This window comes from Condylura cristata, unplaced genomic scaffold (genome assembly GCF_000260355.1).
Source record: "Condylura cristata isolate star-nosed mole 26May11 unplaced genomic scaffold, ConCri1.0 scaffold00024, whole genome shotgun sequence".
Lineage (NCBI taxonomy): Eukaryota > Metazoa > Chordata > Mammalia > Eulipotyphla > Talpidae > Condylura > Condylura cristata.
The window spans coordinates 13666423-13679993 of NW_004567125.1; the positions used below are offsets into that span (position 1 = coordinate 13666423).

Consider the following 13571-nt stretch of genomic DNA (forward strand, 5'->3'; position numbering starts at 1 on the left):
AAAAAATAAGTTTGAAAGAAAAAAAGACCTAGACATAAGAAAAAAAAAAAAAAAAAAAAAGAGGAGCCACAAACCTGAAGTCCCCTTTCGCCTAAGGCGGAACCAGGCAACCCCAGCAGCAACAATGGCCACAAAAGCAACCCCAGAGAGCAGGGCCACGATGATCTGCATCACTGAAGCACTGCTGGACTTTGACTCTGGGGAAGACAAGACTTTAGGACAGGCAGTACTGCCCACCCTCCCCTCTTCAGGCTCTCCCCAGCTTCTCCCTGGAGCTGTCCTGTATCTGGTTCACTCCCAGGTACCACACCCACTTCCTCCCCAACCTCATCGGCTTAAGGTTTCTGTGACTAGACCGAGGCTTCCCCCAAACCCAACTTCTCCTCTCATCTAATGAAAGCACATGCTTGCGTGTGTAGGGGCAGAGGGGAGGGCTCCTGTTAGGCCTCAGGAGCAGCCTGAGGGTGGGCCTGAAGCCCCCCATCATCGGAGTCCCCACCTCCATTGTATCCAGCCTAGCTGTGAACTATGGAACAAGGCATGCCTTCGAGAGTAAATGGGAGTAATATGAGCTATAAGAAAGCAGGCAATTGGGGCCTCCCTGGTGGAGCAAGGGGTTAAGGCCAGCACTGTAGGGCTTTCCACAGCCATTGCAGCAGCCTGAGTGCCATCCCAGGCCAGGGAGCTGACCCACATGGTGCAGCAGACCTCTCTTGCCCTCTTTTCTCCTCAGCAATGCATTTTAGTGGATTTGCCTGTTCTGTTCCCCACTCTGTATCAGGTGAATCCTCTCACTCCTGTACCCCTGGCCTACACCCCAGTTCTTGGAAGCATAACTAAATAAAGAAAAAAAGAGAGCACTTAGAAATGCCCAGGAGTTTCAGGGCACTCTATACAAGGGAGCGCGTGCTGCAGCTGGTCTTAGTATGTGGCCTGCTTTCTAAGTGGGGAAACAGCGTAGTCACCTCTCATCTGGAGCTGAGGGCTCTGGCCCTGGCTCCTGCGCCCTGGCCAAGACTTAGCAAGACCCATTCTTGTTCTCTCTGTCCCAAGGCCCACGTTTACTCCCCTGGCATTTCTAGGTCTCCTGAAGCCTTAGCCATAATTGTCCACCCTCTTCTCTCCCGAACTTATATCTCACTTTGAATAACGATGGCCACAGACTCTGATGTGTACGAAGTCCTCCCTATGAAGCCCGTGCAGTAATATTCGCCACTGTGACTCAGGTTGGCATGTGGAATAGAGAAGTTCAAGTTCTGTTGGAAAAACTTCAAGGCTTTTTTGTTATGGAAGTATGTAATCTTGATCAGAGGCTTGTTTTTCCAACTGTGGCACCTCAACATGATGGGGTTCCCCTCTTGGAACACTCGGCTGGAGGTCTGGAGCAGCAGCCAGTCTGAAAGACACAAAGGGGATACGAGGTCCAGGAGGTCTGGACTCCACTGTGAGACCCAGGTTACTCTTACTGGTATGACATGATGTCGGAGGGAAAAGCTTGAGTTTGGAATCTGACTGCCTGGCCCTGCTTCTGGCTCTAGAGTCTTGAGTATTTTAATTTTCTCATCCGTGAAAATTTTCTCAGTTTTCTCATCTCATTTTATCCAGGACAATAGGCAGCTACAGTTGTTCCTACACATAGTAGGTGTTCAGGATAAGCTTGCCTTCTTTCTTCTGCCTTGTCCAGTTGGTCACTGCAGGGAGCATACAAGAGACCCCAGGGGTGCAGTCAATCCCTGGGCAAGGGAGGAATTTAGCCCGACAAAGAGAGAACATGTGAGGAGACTAAGCAGAGACATATGTCCATGTGGATATTAGAAATCATGGACAATAGATATTAGTTTATTTGATGAAGTTAAATCTGGAGATTTGCCTAAGTGTCTGAAGCCTGTGGTGCCATTTGTGAGACATTAGCCTTCTGTGTACTTCCCACCCCTTCCCTGATTCTCACCCTTTTACTGAGGAAGACAACTTTCCAAATACTTTTGTTGAGTATGGCCTCTCTGGTGGGGCAAGGGATTAAGGCTCAGCACTATCAAGCTATCTGCAGCCACTGCAGCACCTGAATTTAATCCCAGATCCCTGGCTGGCCAGGGGGCTGACCCACATGGTGCAGCAGACCTCTTCTGTCTTGCCCACTGCTCTCCTCAGCAGTGTATTTCAGTAGATCTGCCTTTTCTGCTCCCCACTGTATCTCTGGTAAATCCTCTCACCTGCCCCCACCCCCACCTTTAGTCTCTATGCATATATAAATCTTAAAAAAAAAACTAAAACTACTTTTGTTGGATAGAAAACAGTCTAAGCTGGCTGATTCAGCCCTCAGTTCCATGTGCTTCTGTTTCCTGAGGTGAGAGAAGAGAACTGGACTTGGAATGGCCAGGTGGACAACTTGTAGGGGAGCTGTGGGACACAGAAGGAATGTTCTATGTGGGTCTCAGCTTTCTGCTAATAATACCTGGGGGCACTCACTTGGACCCCAGTGAGATTGCCATAGACATTTCACCTTTGGAGTCAATATTACAATTGGGCCAACTCTTGGGGCTCTTCTTGTGATTGCAAGGTGCCCTTGAGCAATAGCCATAAGGAAACAGATTTACTATTTACCAGATCTGGACATTAAATGACACATCCGGGTCACCATAGGTCACTGGTAGAAAGAAAGAGTTTGTGAGGGCCTTGAGTCCTCTTTTAATGGGGCTGAGGGTGAGGAGCCTGGTGTTCACTCTTTACTGGTAAGTTTAAATCATAAGAGTGGGAATTGAAAGCAAAGAAGAGAGAGTAAAGAAAAAAAAAAGAAGAAGCATAATCACCACCAACTGGCCAGTTACCCAATCAAGCAGGATCCGTAAGACAACTGCCCAGCTCTTCTCTTCTCCTGGACAGGTAGTGGTTGCTGGAACTAGCCCATTCTTGGTGGATGTGTCAGAGCTAAGTCAGGCACTTACATCACAAAAAGAAAAGTCAACTGTCTAGGTTTACAACCCAGAGTGACAACAGTACACATGCCAGTCAAACATTCACAGTCCCTGCAGCAAACCAGACTCTCCTGGCAAGAGACCCCACCATGGATGTAGGAGAAAATGTTCACCACTGAGGGAGGGAATGACAGCAAAGAGAAAACTAGGGGTCACTGGTTCAGTGGGACAAACCTAAGGAAGAGAGGGAGACCAGATCACTCTGCTTGTGTCATACAGCCAGGTAAAACCCTCTTTCTTCTCTTGGGAGGCCTGCCTCTGCACCCCCAAACTCCTTGCCTTATTCTTCTTCTTGGGAAACTGAGGTTCTGGGGAGGACTCCTCTCCAGGATAAGGCTCAGCCATGCCAGTGGTCTACACTGCCTGAGGTAAAGATTGGGTGAGGGTAGGTGGGAGTGTGTGTTTGTGTGTGGGAGGGGGTGACACAAGCTATGCAACTTATATCGACTGACAAATTCTGGATAGTAAAGGAAAAGCTCTGAAAAATCAGAATTTCACTGTTAACTTTTGTTCCAACCTCCTTTTTTTGTATAATCATAATATCAAAATATTCTGAGCCTTAGCCTCATAAGGCAGCTGTCTGGTCCAGGCAAGCTGCTCTAGGTTGGGAAATTCCTCTGTTTCCTGAGACAAAAGGCAAGCCCCAGGAGAAATAAGACCCCGGGGCATAAAAACTCCTGGGAAGCTTCCTTGGCTTCTTTAAATAAAAGCAAATTTCAGATAAGACTTCCAGGACATAAGGACTCATGGACAATTTTTAACCTTGTTTACACAGGATACCTTCCCATCTTAGGGCCCTGCCTGTCTCGATTCTGGACACCTCGATAGTTGGGGCTGGTCCTCAAAAGAGGGGGAGTTGTAAAGATTTTTAAAATACAGTAGAATGCAGAGAAAATGTCAAAACTCAGTTCTTATACTTCTCTTTCCAGCCTAAGGAGTTCCCTCTACATGAAATTTATACCATCAGAACAGTTCTCTCTTTCTGCAAAATCTCAGCAGGTCATGCCCAGAGAGTGTGGGAGCGTCTGTTTTAAGCTAGTTTGTGCCAGAGGGTGGCCTTAGGTCTCCTTGAGGACACCTAATATAGTGCAAAATTTGAAGGCAGGCCACAGCCTGGACATTTACAAAACATCCTTCTTTAAGCAGGCCTTCCCGACAGTAGAACCAGACTCCTGCAATCTCCTGGCAGCCCCCAGAGACACAATACAATCATACCCCCTGCATGCCACATGCCAAGATAGGGCAGGGGACGGGAATACAGGGTGGAAGCCCAGCAAGGCCAGTACCAGTGGAGCCGAATGGGAGTCCCAGTCCCACGCCCAGCTTGGGTGAGCGCAGAGCTTCACCATCACTGGCATGACCTGAACCCCAGCCTGAGTCCTTTGGCCAATGTGGCTCTTCCCCTGGGTCTTGGCACAGTGCTGTAAAGGACCTGCACTGAGCCTGGGCTGCTGAATGTGAGCATAGTGTGCTTTCTAAAATGTTCAATTTTCCTCCTCTTCAGCCAGAACCGGAGGTCAAGCTCTCATTGTACCCTTAATGCACAGCCTCTTGGGGCCCTTGAAACTGCTCCCACCCCAGCGCCTGCACGGGTCTGCTTGGCTTGACTGTCCACCCAGAGGAGACAGTGCCTGTCCTCACTCAGTCCTATCGGAAGCCCCATCTATAGTGACTCGTCAGATTCTTTCAGTAACAGAGGAAAAACCCACCCAGGAAAGTTCTGCTCTTTCTAAGATCCCAACACCTTTGTTACCTGGATAATAGAAGGTTTCGGGCCCTCCCCGGTGGCACAATGGATTAAAGTGCAGCACTACAATGCTATCTGTAGCCACTGCAGCACAAGTTCCATCCCCAGCCAGGGAGGTGACCCACATGACACAGCAGACATCTCCTGACTCACCTGCTGCTCCCCTCAGCAGTGCATGTCATCTATCTGACTGTTCTGCTCCCCACTCTGTCTCTGGTGAATCCTCTCACCCTCTGCACCTCTGGCCTGTACCCCAGTTCTTGTATGCATAAATAAATACATCTTTATAAAAAAAAAAGAATACAAGGTTTCGCAGTGGTCTGTGGGGGTTGAGTTACGACCATTGTTTAGAGACTGTGGTTAGTGTCAGAGATGGTGAGAGCTGGGGCTATGGCAGCTAGCTTCTTGCATGGGAGACAAGGGACCCGAGCAGTTCTGCTTTCTCCCCAGGACCGCTCTTCCCCTGAGCATCCTGTGTTCTCAGCTGCTGGAGGCGCCTTGCTAGGAAGCACTAAACCAGACTTAGCCTTGTGTTGGACAGCCAGTGTCTGGGGTTTGCCCAGCCAGTGCACAGATTGCATGTAGGAAGTATCAGGGACCGGGCATGGAGACTGAGGGACATCATGTGACCGTTGTGACTACTGCTGGGTCACCGGGGGCTTGTGGCCATATGGAGGGTGTTGGAGGCCCACCTGGCCTGCTGTAGACTTTTGAGGAACATTTGGGAGTCAGGAGAGGGAAAGGAACTAAGTGGAGTGTCCCAACGATAGTATTTGTCACAATCCTGTCGAACTTTTCTGTCAGGAGTTTTGTAAAAAAAACATCAGTCTGTTTGGCAAAGCTTCTTTAAACCCTGCCCATGTCGGGGCTGGAAATACAGGGATGGCTTAAATGCAGCTTTCTCCTCAGGGTGCACAGATGGCAGGTGTAAGTTTCAGGCACCAGCCAAACACAGGCATAGGGAAGGAGTTGTCCTGAGCAGAAGCAGCTATTTGGGAGCAACAGCCTCATGACTTTATTTCTCACCACCGGTTAACAGCTAAAGCAAGCCCAAGCAGAAAAATAAGTTCCAGTTCCCTGTCAAAATTTTCCAACTGGTCATCTAGGCCTATGAAAACTCCTCTTACCCTACCCTCAGTGTGATTTCTCTGACCTCAACTCTCCATGGGGTCAGTTAACCTCACCCCGGAGCACAAAAACAAACCTACTTTTGGTTTACTGGCCTCACTATCTCTCTGTGTCCTCCTTACTGCTCCGACCCTTTCAGCAGGGGGCAGGGAAATGCTGATTCTCATGAGCACCCAAGAAGGAAGCATTGTGTGTCACTGACCAGACAAGGAAACTGAAACTCAAGGACTTAGTTCTATTCTTCCTGTCTGCCTGACAATTTGCAGGCTGGGAGCTAGCTGTGGTCCATCAGCTTTCTGGTTCTGCCTTGAAGGGAAAAGGACTCAAGGAGCAGAGATTCTGGCTTCTCTCATTCTCATGGCCTGTTTGTGACCTTGTCACTTTTCTTGCTCAATGAAGATGAAAGAAAAAGCCATTCAGTGTATTTTGAGAAACTTCTACCCCCAAGCAAAGAGGGTGAGGGAAGATGGATGGTGAAAGGGGAAATGAGTTACGCAAAAAAAAAAAAAAAAAAAAAAAAAAAAAAGACTTATTCTGGATATTCTGTAAATTAAATCTTCCTGATCTTACATTTTATCGTTCTGAGTGTTTGGAATAGAGAAAAAAAAAAAAAAAAAAAAAATCAATCAATTCACAGTGATGCTTTCCAAACAAGCAGACACCTCCCTTCTCAAGCCCTCTGCACTGTAAGCAGATTTCAGCTTATCTTCCCAGAACCTCCCGACCTTCCTCCACTCACCGGAAAAGACGCCCAGATGCACAGGGTCGCTGAGGCTGGTCTGACCCGTCTGACACCTGTAGTCTCCACTGTCAGTGTTTCTGGCATTGAAGCTGTAGCGCCGCTGCACCTGGGTGGGTATGGAGCTCCCATTGTGGAACCACTGGATGGAGTGGTCCCCAGGGGTGCTGGCCCCATGGCACTTGAGAGTCACAGCATCCTCCCGAATCACATTGATCCAAGGGGGCTCAAGGCTCACCACAGCCTTGGGGAGATCTGCTGAGGGTCAGAGAGCAGGCAGCATGAGGAAAGGGGTCCTGAGACCCTGAGCAGACACTAAGTCTCAGACAAGGGGGCTCCTGCAGTCCTGTTGGAGACAGTTCTGGGCCCGGAACTGCTGGGCAACCTCAGACAATTATTCAAATGTTTCACCTGAAGAGCAGAGGTTGCAGGGCCTTCAGGGAGTGTGAGGGAGAGGTAAGAGAACATGAGAGAGCTCTTTTTCTTTCTCCCATTCCTAATAAACCTGTCCTTTTAACATGTAAAAAAGAGAGAGAGAGAAAACAAGAGAAGGGGAAAGGGAGAAAGGGAGATATTCTAGAAATGTATGAGGACAAAAGATGTTCCCATTGCTCCAATAGCTTAGGGAATTGCAAGATCCTGGAGCTGGATGAAGAAAAAATTATTGACAGCATGAAAAATATATTTTGGTTATCTGAACCACCAAACACAAACATACACACACACACACACATGCTATACATCACCATACTGCACGTATGTACACAGTGTACACGTGTGTACCCTTTCAGGACTCTTTCCTCCCTTGCAAATAAAGGATTTGAACATTAGCAAACAAGCTCTCTCCAGAGATGGTGAAGACAAGTGAGAGCCTCTGGTGCAGGTGGCAGGCCAGGGGGTCAGATGTCAGGCTTCTGTTCTGACTGGAGGTCATGCTTTCTCCATTAGAAAAGGGGCCTGGATGACCCTCACATCTGAAGCTCCTTTCTCTAGGATTAGTATGGAGTTTCAATACAGGGTTGATTCAATCATTCCTCACTGGCAACTGAACTCCACCTTCAACTCTTTCCCCTCCCAGGAAAAAAAAGGGAGGAAAGGACCAATCTCTGTTGCTCAGTTCTTTGAGTTCTCTATAGAGAAATGCCCAGCTCACACCAAGAAGCAACCAGCAGCATCTCCTCCTGTTTCTGTCCCAGGGATAGCCCTGCCGATATATGCAAAGTGGAATACTTACAAGAAATGAGGACAACCTGAACAGGTCGTGATTTTGCATGTGGCTGAAACTAAGATGGCCTAGGCTCTTGATTTGATTTGGAGAGAGGAAGGTGACTGAGAAAAAGGACAGTTATATGATATATGAGTGGTTGTCCCTGAGAGGCTCAGTGAAGTTAAGGCAGAATTGCCCCATGGGTACCCTGAGAGTGGGAGAGGGGCAGGGCACTCCTTAGCACTGGGTTGATGGTACTTTCAGATCACCCCTGGGCTTCTGGGGAGAGAGAAGGGCAGTAACAGAGAGCCCCTGGGGGAGGGAGATCAGATGGACAGAATGCTTACCGCGTGTCCCCACGGCAGGAGCTGTAAGAGAGAAAGCAGCCATCAGCAGTTCATATCTCATGATTCACCATGGGCAACAGTCACGTCTTTGCTAAGTCCCTTACTCCCTTGTCCTTCTGTTTCTATGAAATTCACCTCGGGCCCATGCCTTTTCTTGTTCTCCTGTGTGTTGCTGAATTACCACGCATGCAGGCAGACTGATATCTCTGTAAATGGACCTCCACATGATTTACCATATTCTAAACAGTGATTCTAGACTTTCTGGTAAATTGGTCTGTTTCTCTTAGTAGTGACTCTCATCTCTCCTTACTTGCCAAACTTTCCTGGCCTCTGCTCCAACGTAAGGCCCATGCTTTCTCATACTTCACATGGAAAACAAAGCAGTTAAGCAGATCAAATATGTCTCCCTCCCATACACACTCTGACTATTCCTTCTGCCCTTCTCTTAATCCTATTCCCTGCCTCCCTTGGCCAGTGCCTTCCAGCCTCTCCCGGAATTCCCTCTCTGGTATCCCTTTGCCCTTCTGTGCCATCAATTTCTTCTTCTCAGCTGGATCTTTCCATCAACATAAATGTAGTCCAAGATCTTTCATTAAAAAAATAAAACTTGCCCTTTACCCTCATATAATTCCAGAAGATTTTCTCTGCTTTCTCATTTTTTTCCTCCCATAGGCTACCTTTGTGTCTTCTCCTTTCACTACTTAATTCTCTGCAACCTGGACTCTGTCTTCATCCATCCACTAAAACATTTCTTGTCAAAATCACAGTGACCCCTGTGTTGTCAAATCAAATGGACACATCCTGTTTCTCGCCCAGTCATCCCACTATAAATGTACAATCTCTACTTTCTGCCCAATAACTCATGTCTGAAACAGGCATTTCCCCCCCTGCCCCCAGCCTCACCACCTCCCCACAACCATATACAGTGTTTCTGCTTCCATCTTAGTTCCAGAACCCATCAACTGCTCTCCCTCTCCATGGGCTCCATTCTGGTTTAGAGTCCTACCAGCTTCTACCCATCTTCTCACTTGTCTCTTTGCTTCTTTTGCCCTCCCTACCAATCCTTTTCCATAGAAAACCTAGTTATTTTTTAAAAAATCTAATCAATAAGCCTACTCCCCTGCTTATATTCCTTCAATTACCTTCCTTTGTTCTTAAAATCAAAGGTAAATAGTCTACAAAGCCTCAGCTGACCCCTCTGTACCCACCAACCTCCTCCGAAGCTCCAGTAACATCAGCCCTTTGTAATTCTCCACATTTGGGGATTTTGCTTACAGCATCCCTGCACTGTCAATATGCTCCATTATCTTCAAACAACTAAATCCTTATCATGCTTAAGGTCTTAGCTTAAACATCATGTCCTTAGAAAACACTTTAAAAAATTTTAAAAATATATATTTATATGTATGTATGCATGAGTATGTATATTGTTGTTCATTGTACAGTGTTTGATTTCTCCTCTCAGGATTTAGGTGTGGTATAGGGCCCTCCCTGGTGGTACACAGGGTTGAAGTGCAGCACTACAAAGCTAGCCACATCCTCTTTATCTCAAGTTCTATCCTTGGCCAGGAGGTGACATGTATGGTGTGGCAGACCTCTCCTGTCTTGCCCACTGCTCCCCTCAGCAGTGTACTTCGTCAATCTGCCTGGTCTATTCCTCACTCCTCTGTCTCTGATGAATCTCACTGCCCCTGTACCCCAGTTCTGTGTATATATATATATATATATATATATATATATGGAATGGAATAAAAAAAGATAAATTCATGCCATTTGCAGCAACATGAAATGCAGCAAATGAAAAACATTTTCACCACTACTTTGTAGTTTTTCTCTGAAGAGAACTTGACTTGTGATCAGATGTGGATCTGATGTTAAGCGGGAGCACAGGGAAGGCTGGCTGTGCTAACAAATATAATGTAGAAGGAGACATTTTTTTTGCTAAGAACAAAAGTGCAACCAGCGCTACAAAGAGGAAACAGTACTTGACACAAGCAAGAGAGGACTGAGAGTTACATCAGGAGCGAAAGCTCAAAACCTGAGTGCGTAGGGTTAAGGGACACAGAGCGCTGGGGGACCAGCTAACCGAGTAGCTTCTCAGAGGAGGAGAATCTGAAACAAAATAAGGAAAGTCACTGATCTAAATGTGCTGGCAAGGGAAGAATGAAAAACATGGAGTCGTTCATTGGCAAATTAGCAATTTGCCAATAGAAAACCCCAAAGTTTCTCCCAGGGGTCTTGTCCAGTGATTGGCCACATCAGCAGAGAGGGGTGCTCATCACCTGTCTAGACCTAAGCTTCCCCACTTGGAAAGGAGGCAGTTTGGGGGAAATACTCTTGCTCTACCTCTCCTATAGAATCACCCCACATTGAGGGCCCAGGGTTGTTCAGACTTCACCAGCAGCCTGGGCACTTCACCTGGAGAGCAGCTGCAGTCTGATCAGAGAGCATGGCTTTGCACTGTGTACGTCTAAGGTTTGTCTGTAAGAATGGACATCATTGGTGGAGGTGAGGGTGCAAGCCCCAGGAACTGGGATGGGGAGACGCTCCTGCCTGGACCCTTCTGCCTACCCAGCGCCACAGTCAGAGCCCTGGCTGAGCTGAAACTGACCAGAAAACGCACTCTGTGGCACTCTGTTGAGCACCCTGCCTTGCTCCCTGATCAGAGCCAGGACCCCAGATCTGTGCAGAACAAGGAGTGACTCCTTGGCCCCCACCAGGACCCCAGGCTCTGTATTCTCTGCAGCCCTGGCCCGTGGGTGGATTCTCATCGTGGCCACCAGACCCTCTGTGTTTCTTGCCTGGGGCTCTCCTTATGCATGAAGACAAAAGGCTTTTGTGTGAAGAGGTATGAGGGCCCAGAGAGTGGTGTCTACCTCTCTTGAAAGTGTAGACACCACATATTTCTGCCTTCTCCCTTTTTAACATAGCACCAGGCTTTCCCTCTAGACTGGCCCTGCAAACTGTACATTTCTAAGGGGAAAACACCTGCTTGTTCTTTAGTCACTGAAGGTTTAACTTAGCAGACTTTCCTTGGGGTGGGTTCTGATGTGGGATGGGATGTGGGGGGCTGGGGGTAACAGAGCATCAGGAACCTGCATGCCCCAAGAGAGTGAGTAAAAGATACTTAGGAAAAATAACCAAAAGTCAGCGATGTTGTATGTTACCAAAGGCAGCAGCGTTTGCAGTTTGGGTGTCATCAGCGAACTTTACCTCCTGATTCTCCTCAGAGGAGAATCACCCCCTTGCCCAAGCTTGCCCCAGTCAAGGTAAAGGCAAGGAAGCCTGGAAAGCTGTTCCTTGAGTTCCTACTCGTCTCTCCCTCCCAGGGACCCCGACTCACCCAGGAAGAGCAGAGCTGTCCACAGTAGCATGTGGCCCAAAGAAGGGCGAAGTCTGTAGTCCACAGCAGGGTGGGACAGGAATAAGGAACCCCTCATCACCCCTGAGCAGGTTCACGCCCACAGCACCTGCACTGAAGACACTAGCTTCTCTCGAGGTTTGAGAGATTGTACCACACAGGACATCAAACTCCGGAGTTCAAAAGAGGAAGTGAGAACTTTGGTTTATCACCAGCTCCTCCCTTCTCTCTGGTTCCTTGCAAACTGAACAGAAGGTTCAGAGCTTCCCAGAAGGAATGTGACTCAGGCCAGCTCCAATACACAGAGATTTTAGAGCCTGGGAAATAGTGTGCTCTGGCCTCGCGGGGACGGAACCTCTGTGGGGAAGCTGGAGGTGGGTGCTGTCACCCAGTCCCAACTCGGCACCGCTCATCTATCCCTAACTCTGAAGAAGGGGGTGGGAGAGGGGTGCAGGCAGACTTTCTCCAGTTCCATTTGGAGGCTCAGACTCTGGGTCTTGAGGCCACCCACCATCATTTGATTTTCTTGATCATCATAATCCTGGACTCACATCTGGATTGTGGAACAAGGACACAGAGCTATCAGGCTGATTATGGAATGATCACATGATCACACTTGTCCTCATTATCACCCTCCCTCAGTCATCCTTTTACTCACCCATTCATTCAACAGACTTCCTTAGAACACTGATCATTGCCTTGGTTCTTTATTTTTGCAACCCTCATCCTCATTACTGTCAAATTCACTGCAGTCTGGTCAGAGAGCATGGCTTTGGCACTGTGTAAGTCTAGGTTTGTCTGTAAGAATGGACATCATTGGGACCTCCCTGGTGGCACAGGGGTTAAAGCACAGCACTATGAAGCTATCTACAGCCACTGCAGCACCAGTTCAATCCCTGGCCAGGAGCTGACCCACATGGAGTGGCAGGAGCTGACTCTCCTGTCTGCCAGCTGCTCCCCTCAACAGTATATTTCAGTACATCTGCCTGTTCTGCTCCCCACTCTGTCTCTGGTGGATCCTCTCACCCACCACACCTCAGGCCTGTACCCCAGGTCTTATATGTATAAATAAATAAATCTGTAAAAAAAAAAAAAAGAGAGAGAATGGACATTGTGCCTGCTCTTCCTGTGCAGGCCTCAGCACCGGAGACCAGTGACTGTCCTGTGGGAACTGCCTCTACATTGCAGGATGTCTAGCACATCCCTGGCCTCTACTTTCTAGATGCCTGTGACACCCCATGACCACATAACAATAAAAAATCTCTAGATATCGGCCCTCCCTGGTGGCGCAGTGGGTTAAAGCACAGCACTGAGAATCTAAAGCCACTTCCTCATGAGTTCGATTCCCGCCTGCCCCGGAGGCGACCACATGGCGTGGCAGACCTCTTCCTGACCCGCCCGCTGCTCCCCTCAGCAGTGTACTTCGTCGATCTGCCTGTTCTGCTCCCCGCTCTGTCTCTGGTGAATTCTCTCACCCTCTGCACCTCTGGCCTGTACCCCAGTTCTGTACAAATAAAGAAATAAATCTTTTAAAAAAAAATTAAAAAAAAAATCTCTAGATATTGATAACTGTTTCATCTCAGATAAAATTGCCCCAAATTGAGACCCACGGCATTTAAGGATTGAGGAAAATAAAAGAATTTGTATGGTGGCAATGCACCTTCTGCATCAGGGTATCCAGGGAATGTTTGCTTCCTTTTCTGGATTGCTGTCATCCTCCTCCTTATCTTCTAAGTCCCCCCTAAACATGAGATGCTCCAGGAGCCCTCTTAGGACTTTTGTTTTCTCAAGTGCCCTTGTTGTGCAACCATCCCTGGCGGGGCAGGTTCATGGTTGAATCAGACAAATAGAAAAAGAATCTTGGAGTCTTAGGTACATCTGATACACTTTTATTGATGAAGCAGGGGCTGGATACACAGAGAGGTCAGCCAGCAAGGAGGCAGGGAGACCGGGAGGCAGGCAGGGAGGTTGGGAGGCTGGGAGATAGGCTGGGAGGCAGGCAGGGAGGCAGGAGGCTGGCAGCAGGTGAGCCTCCTACCCTGCCCCACCTCTGCATCTCCACCTCCTGCT

At 48.2% G+C, this 13571-nt stretch overlaps 1 protein-coding gene across 4 annotated transcripts in view; it reads right to left on the minus strand.

Moving 5' to 3' along the window:
- The window catches only part of FCGR2B (Fc fragment of IgG, low affinity IIb, receptor (CD32)), a 16089-nt gene extending 4429 nt beyond the window's left edge, over positions 1–11660 (minus strand). For 2 of the 4 annotated variants that reach the window (XM_012729005.1, XM_012729006.1), the window contains exons 1-5: positions 11484–11660; positions 8141–8161; positions 6587–6841; positions 1142–1396; positions 75–197 (exon numbers count right to left, since the gene is read on the minus strand). In XM_012729005.1, coding sequence (XP_012584459.1) covers positions 75–197; positions 1142–1396; positions 6587–6841; positions 8141–8161; positions 11484–11580 — 751 coding nt within the window. In that variant the 5' untranslated portion in view covers positions 11581–11660. The remainder of the gene's footprint in view (positions 1–74; positions 198–1141; positions 1397–6586; positions 6842–8140; positions 8162–11483) is intronic. The other 2 variants (XM_012729008.1, XM_012729007.1) reach the window with 2 other exon arrangements.
- Between the last annotated feature and the right edge of the window lie 1911 nt (positions 11661–13571).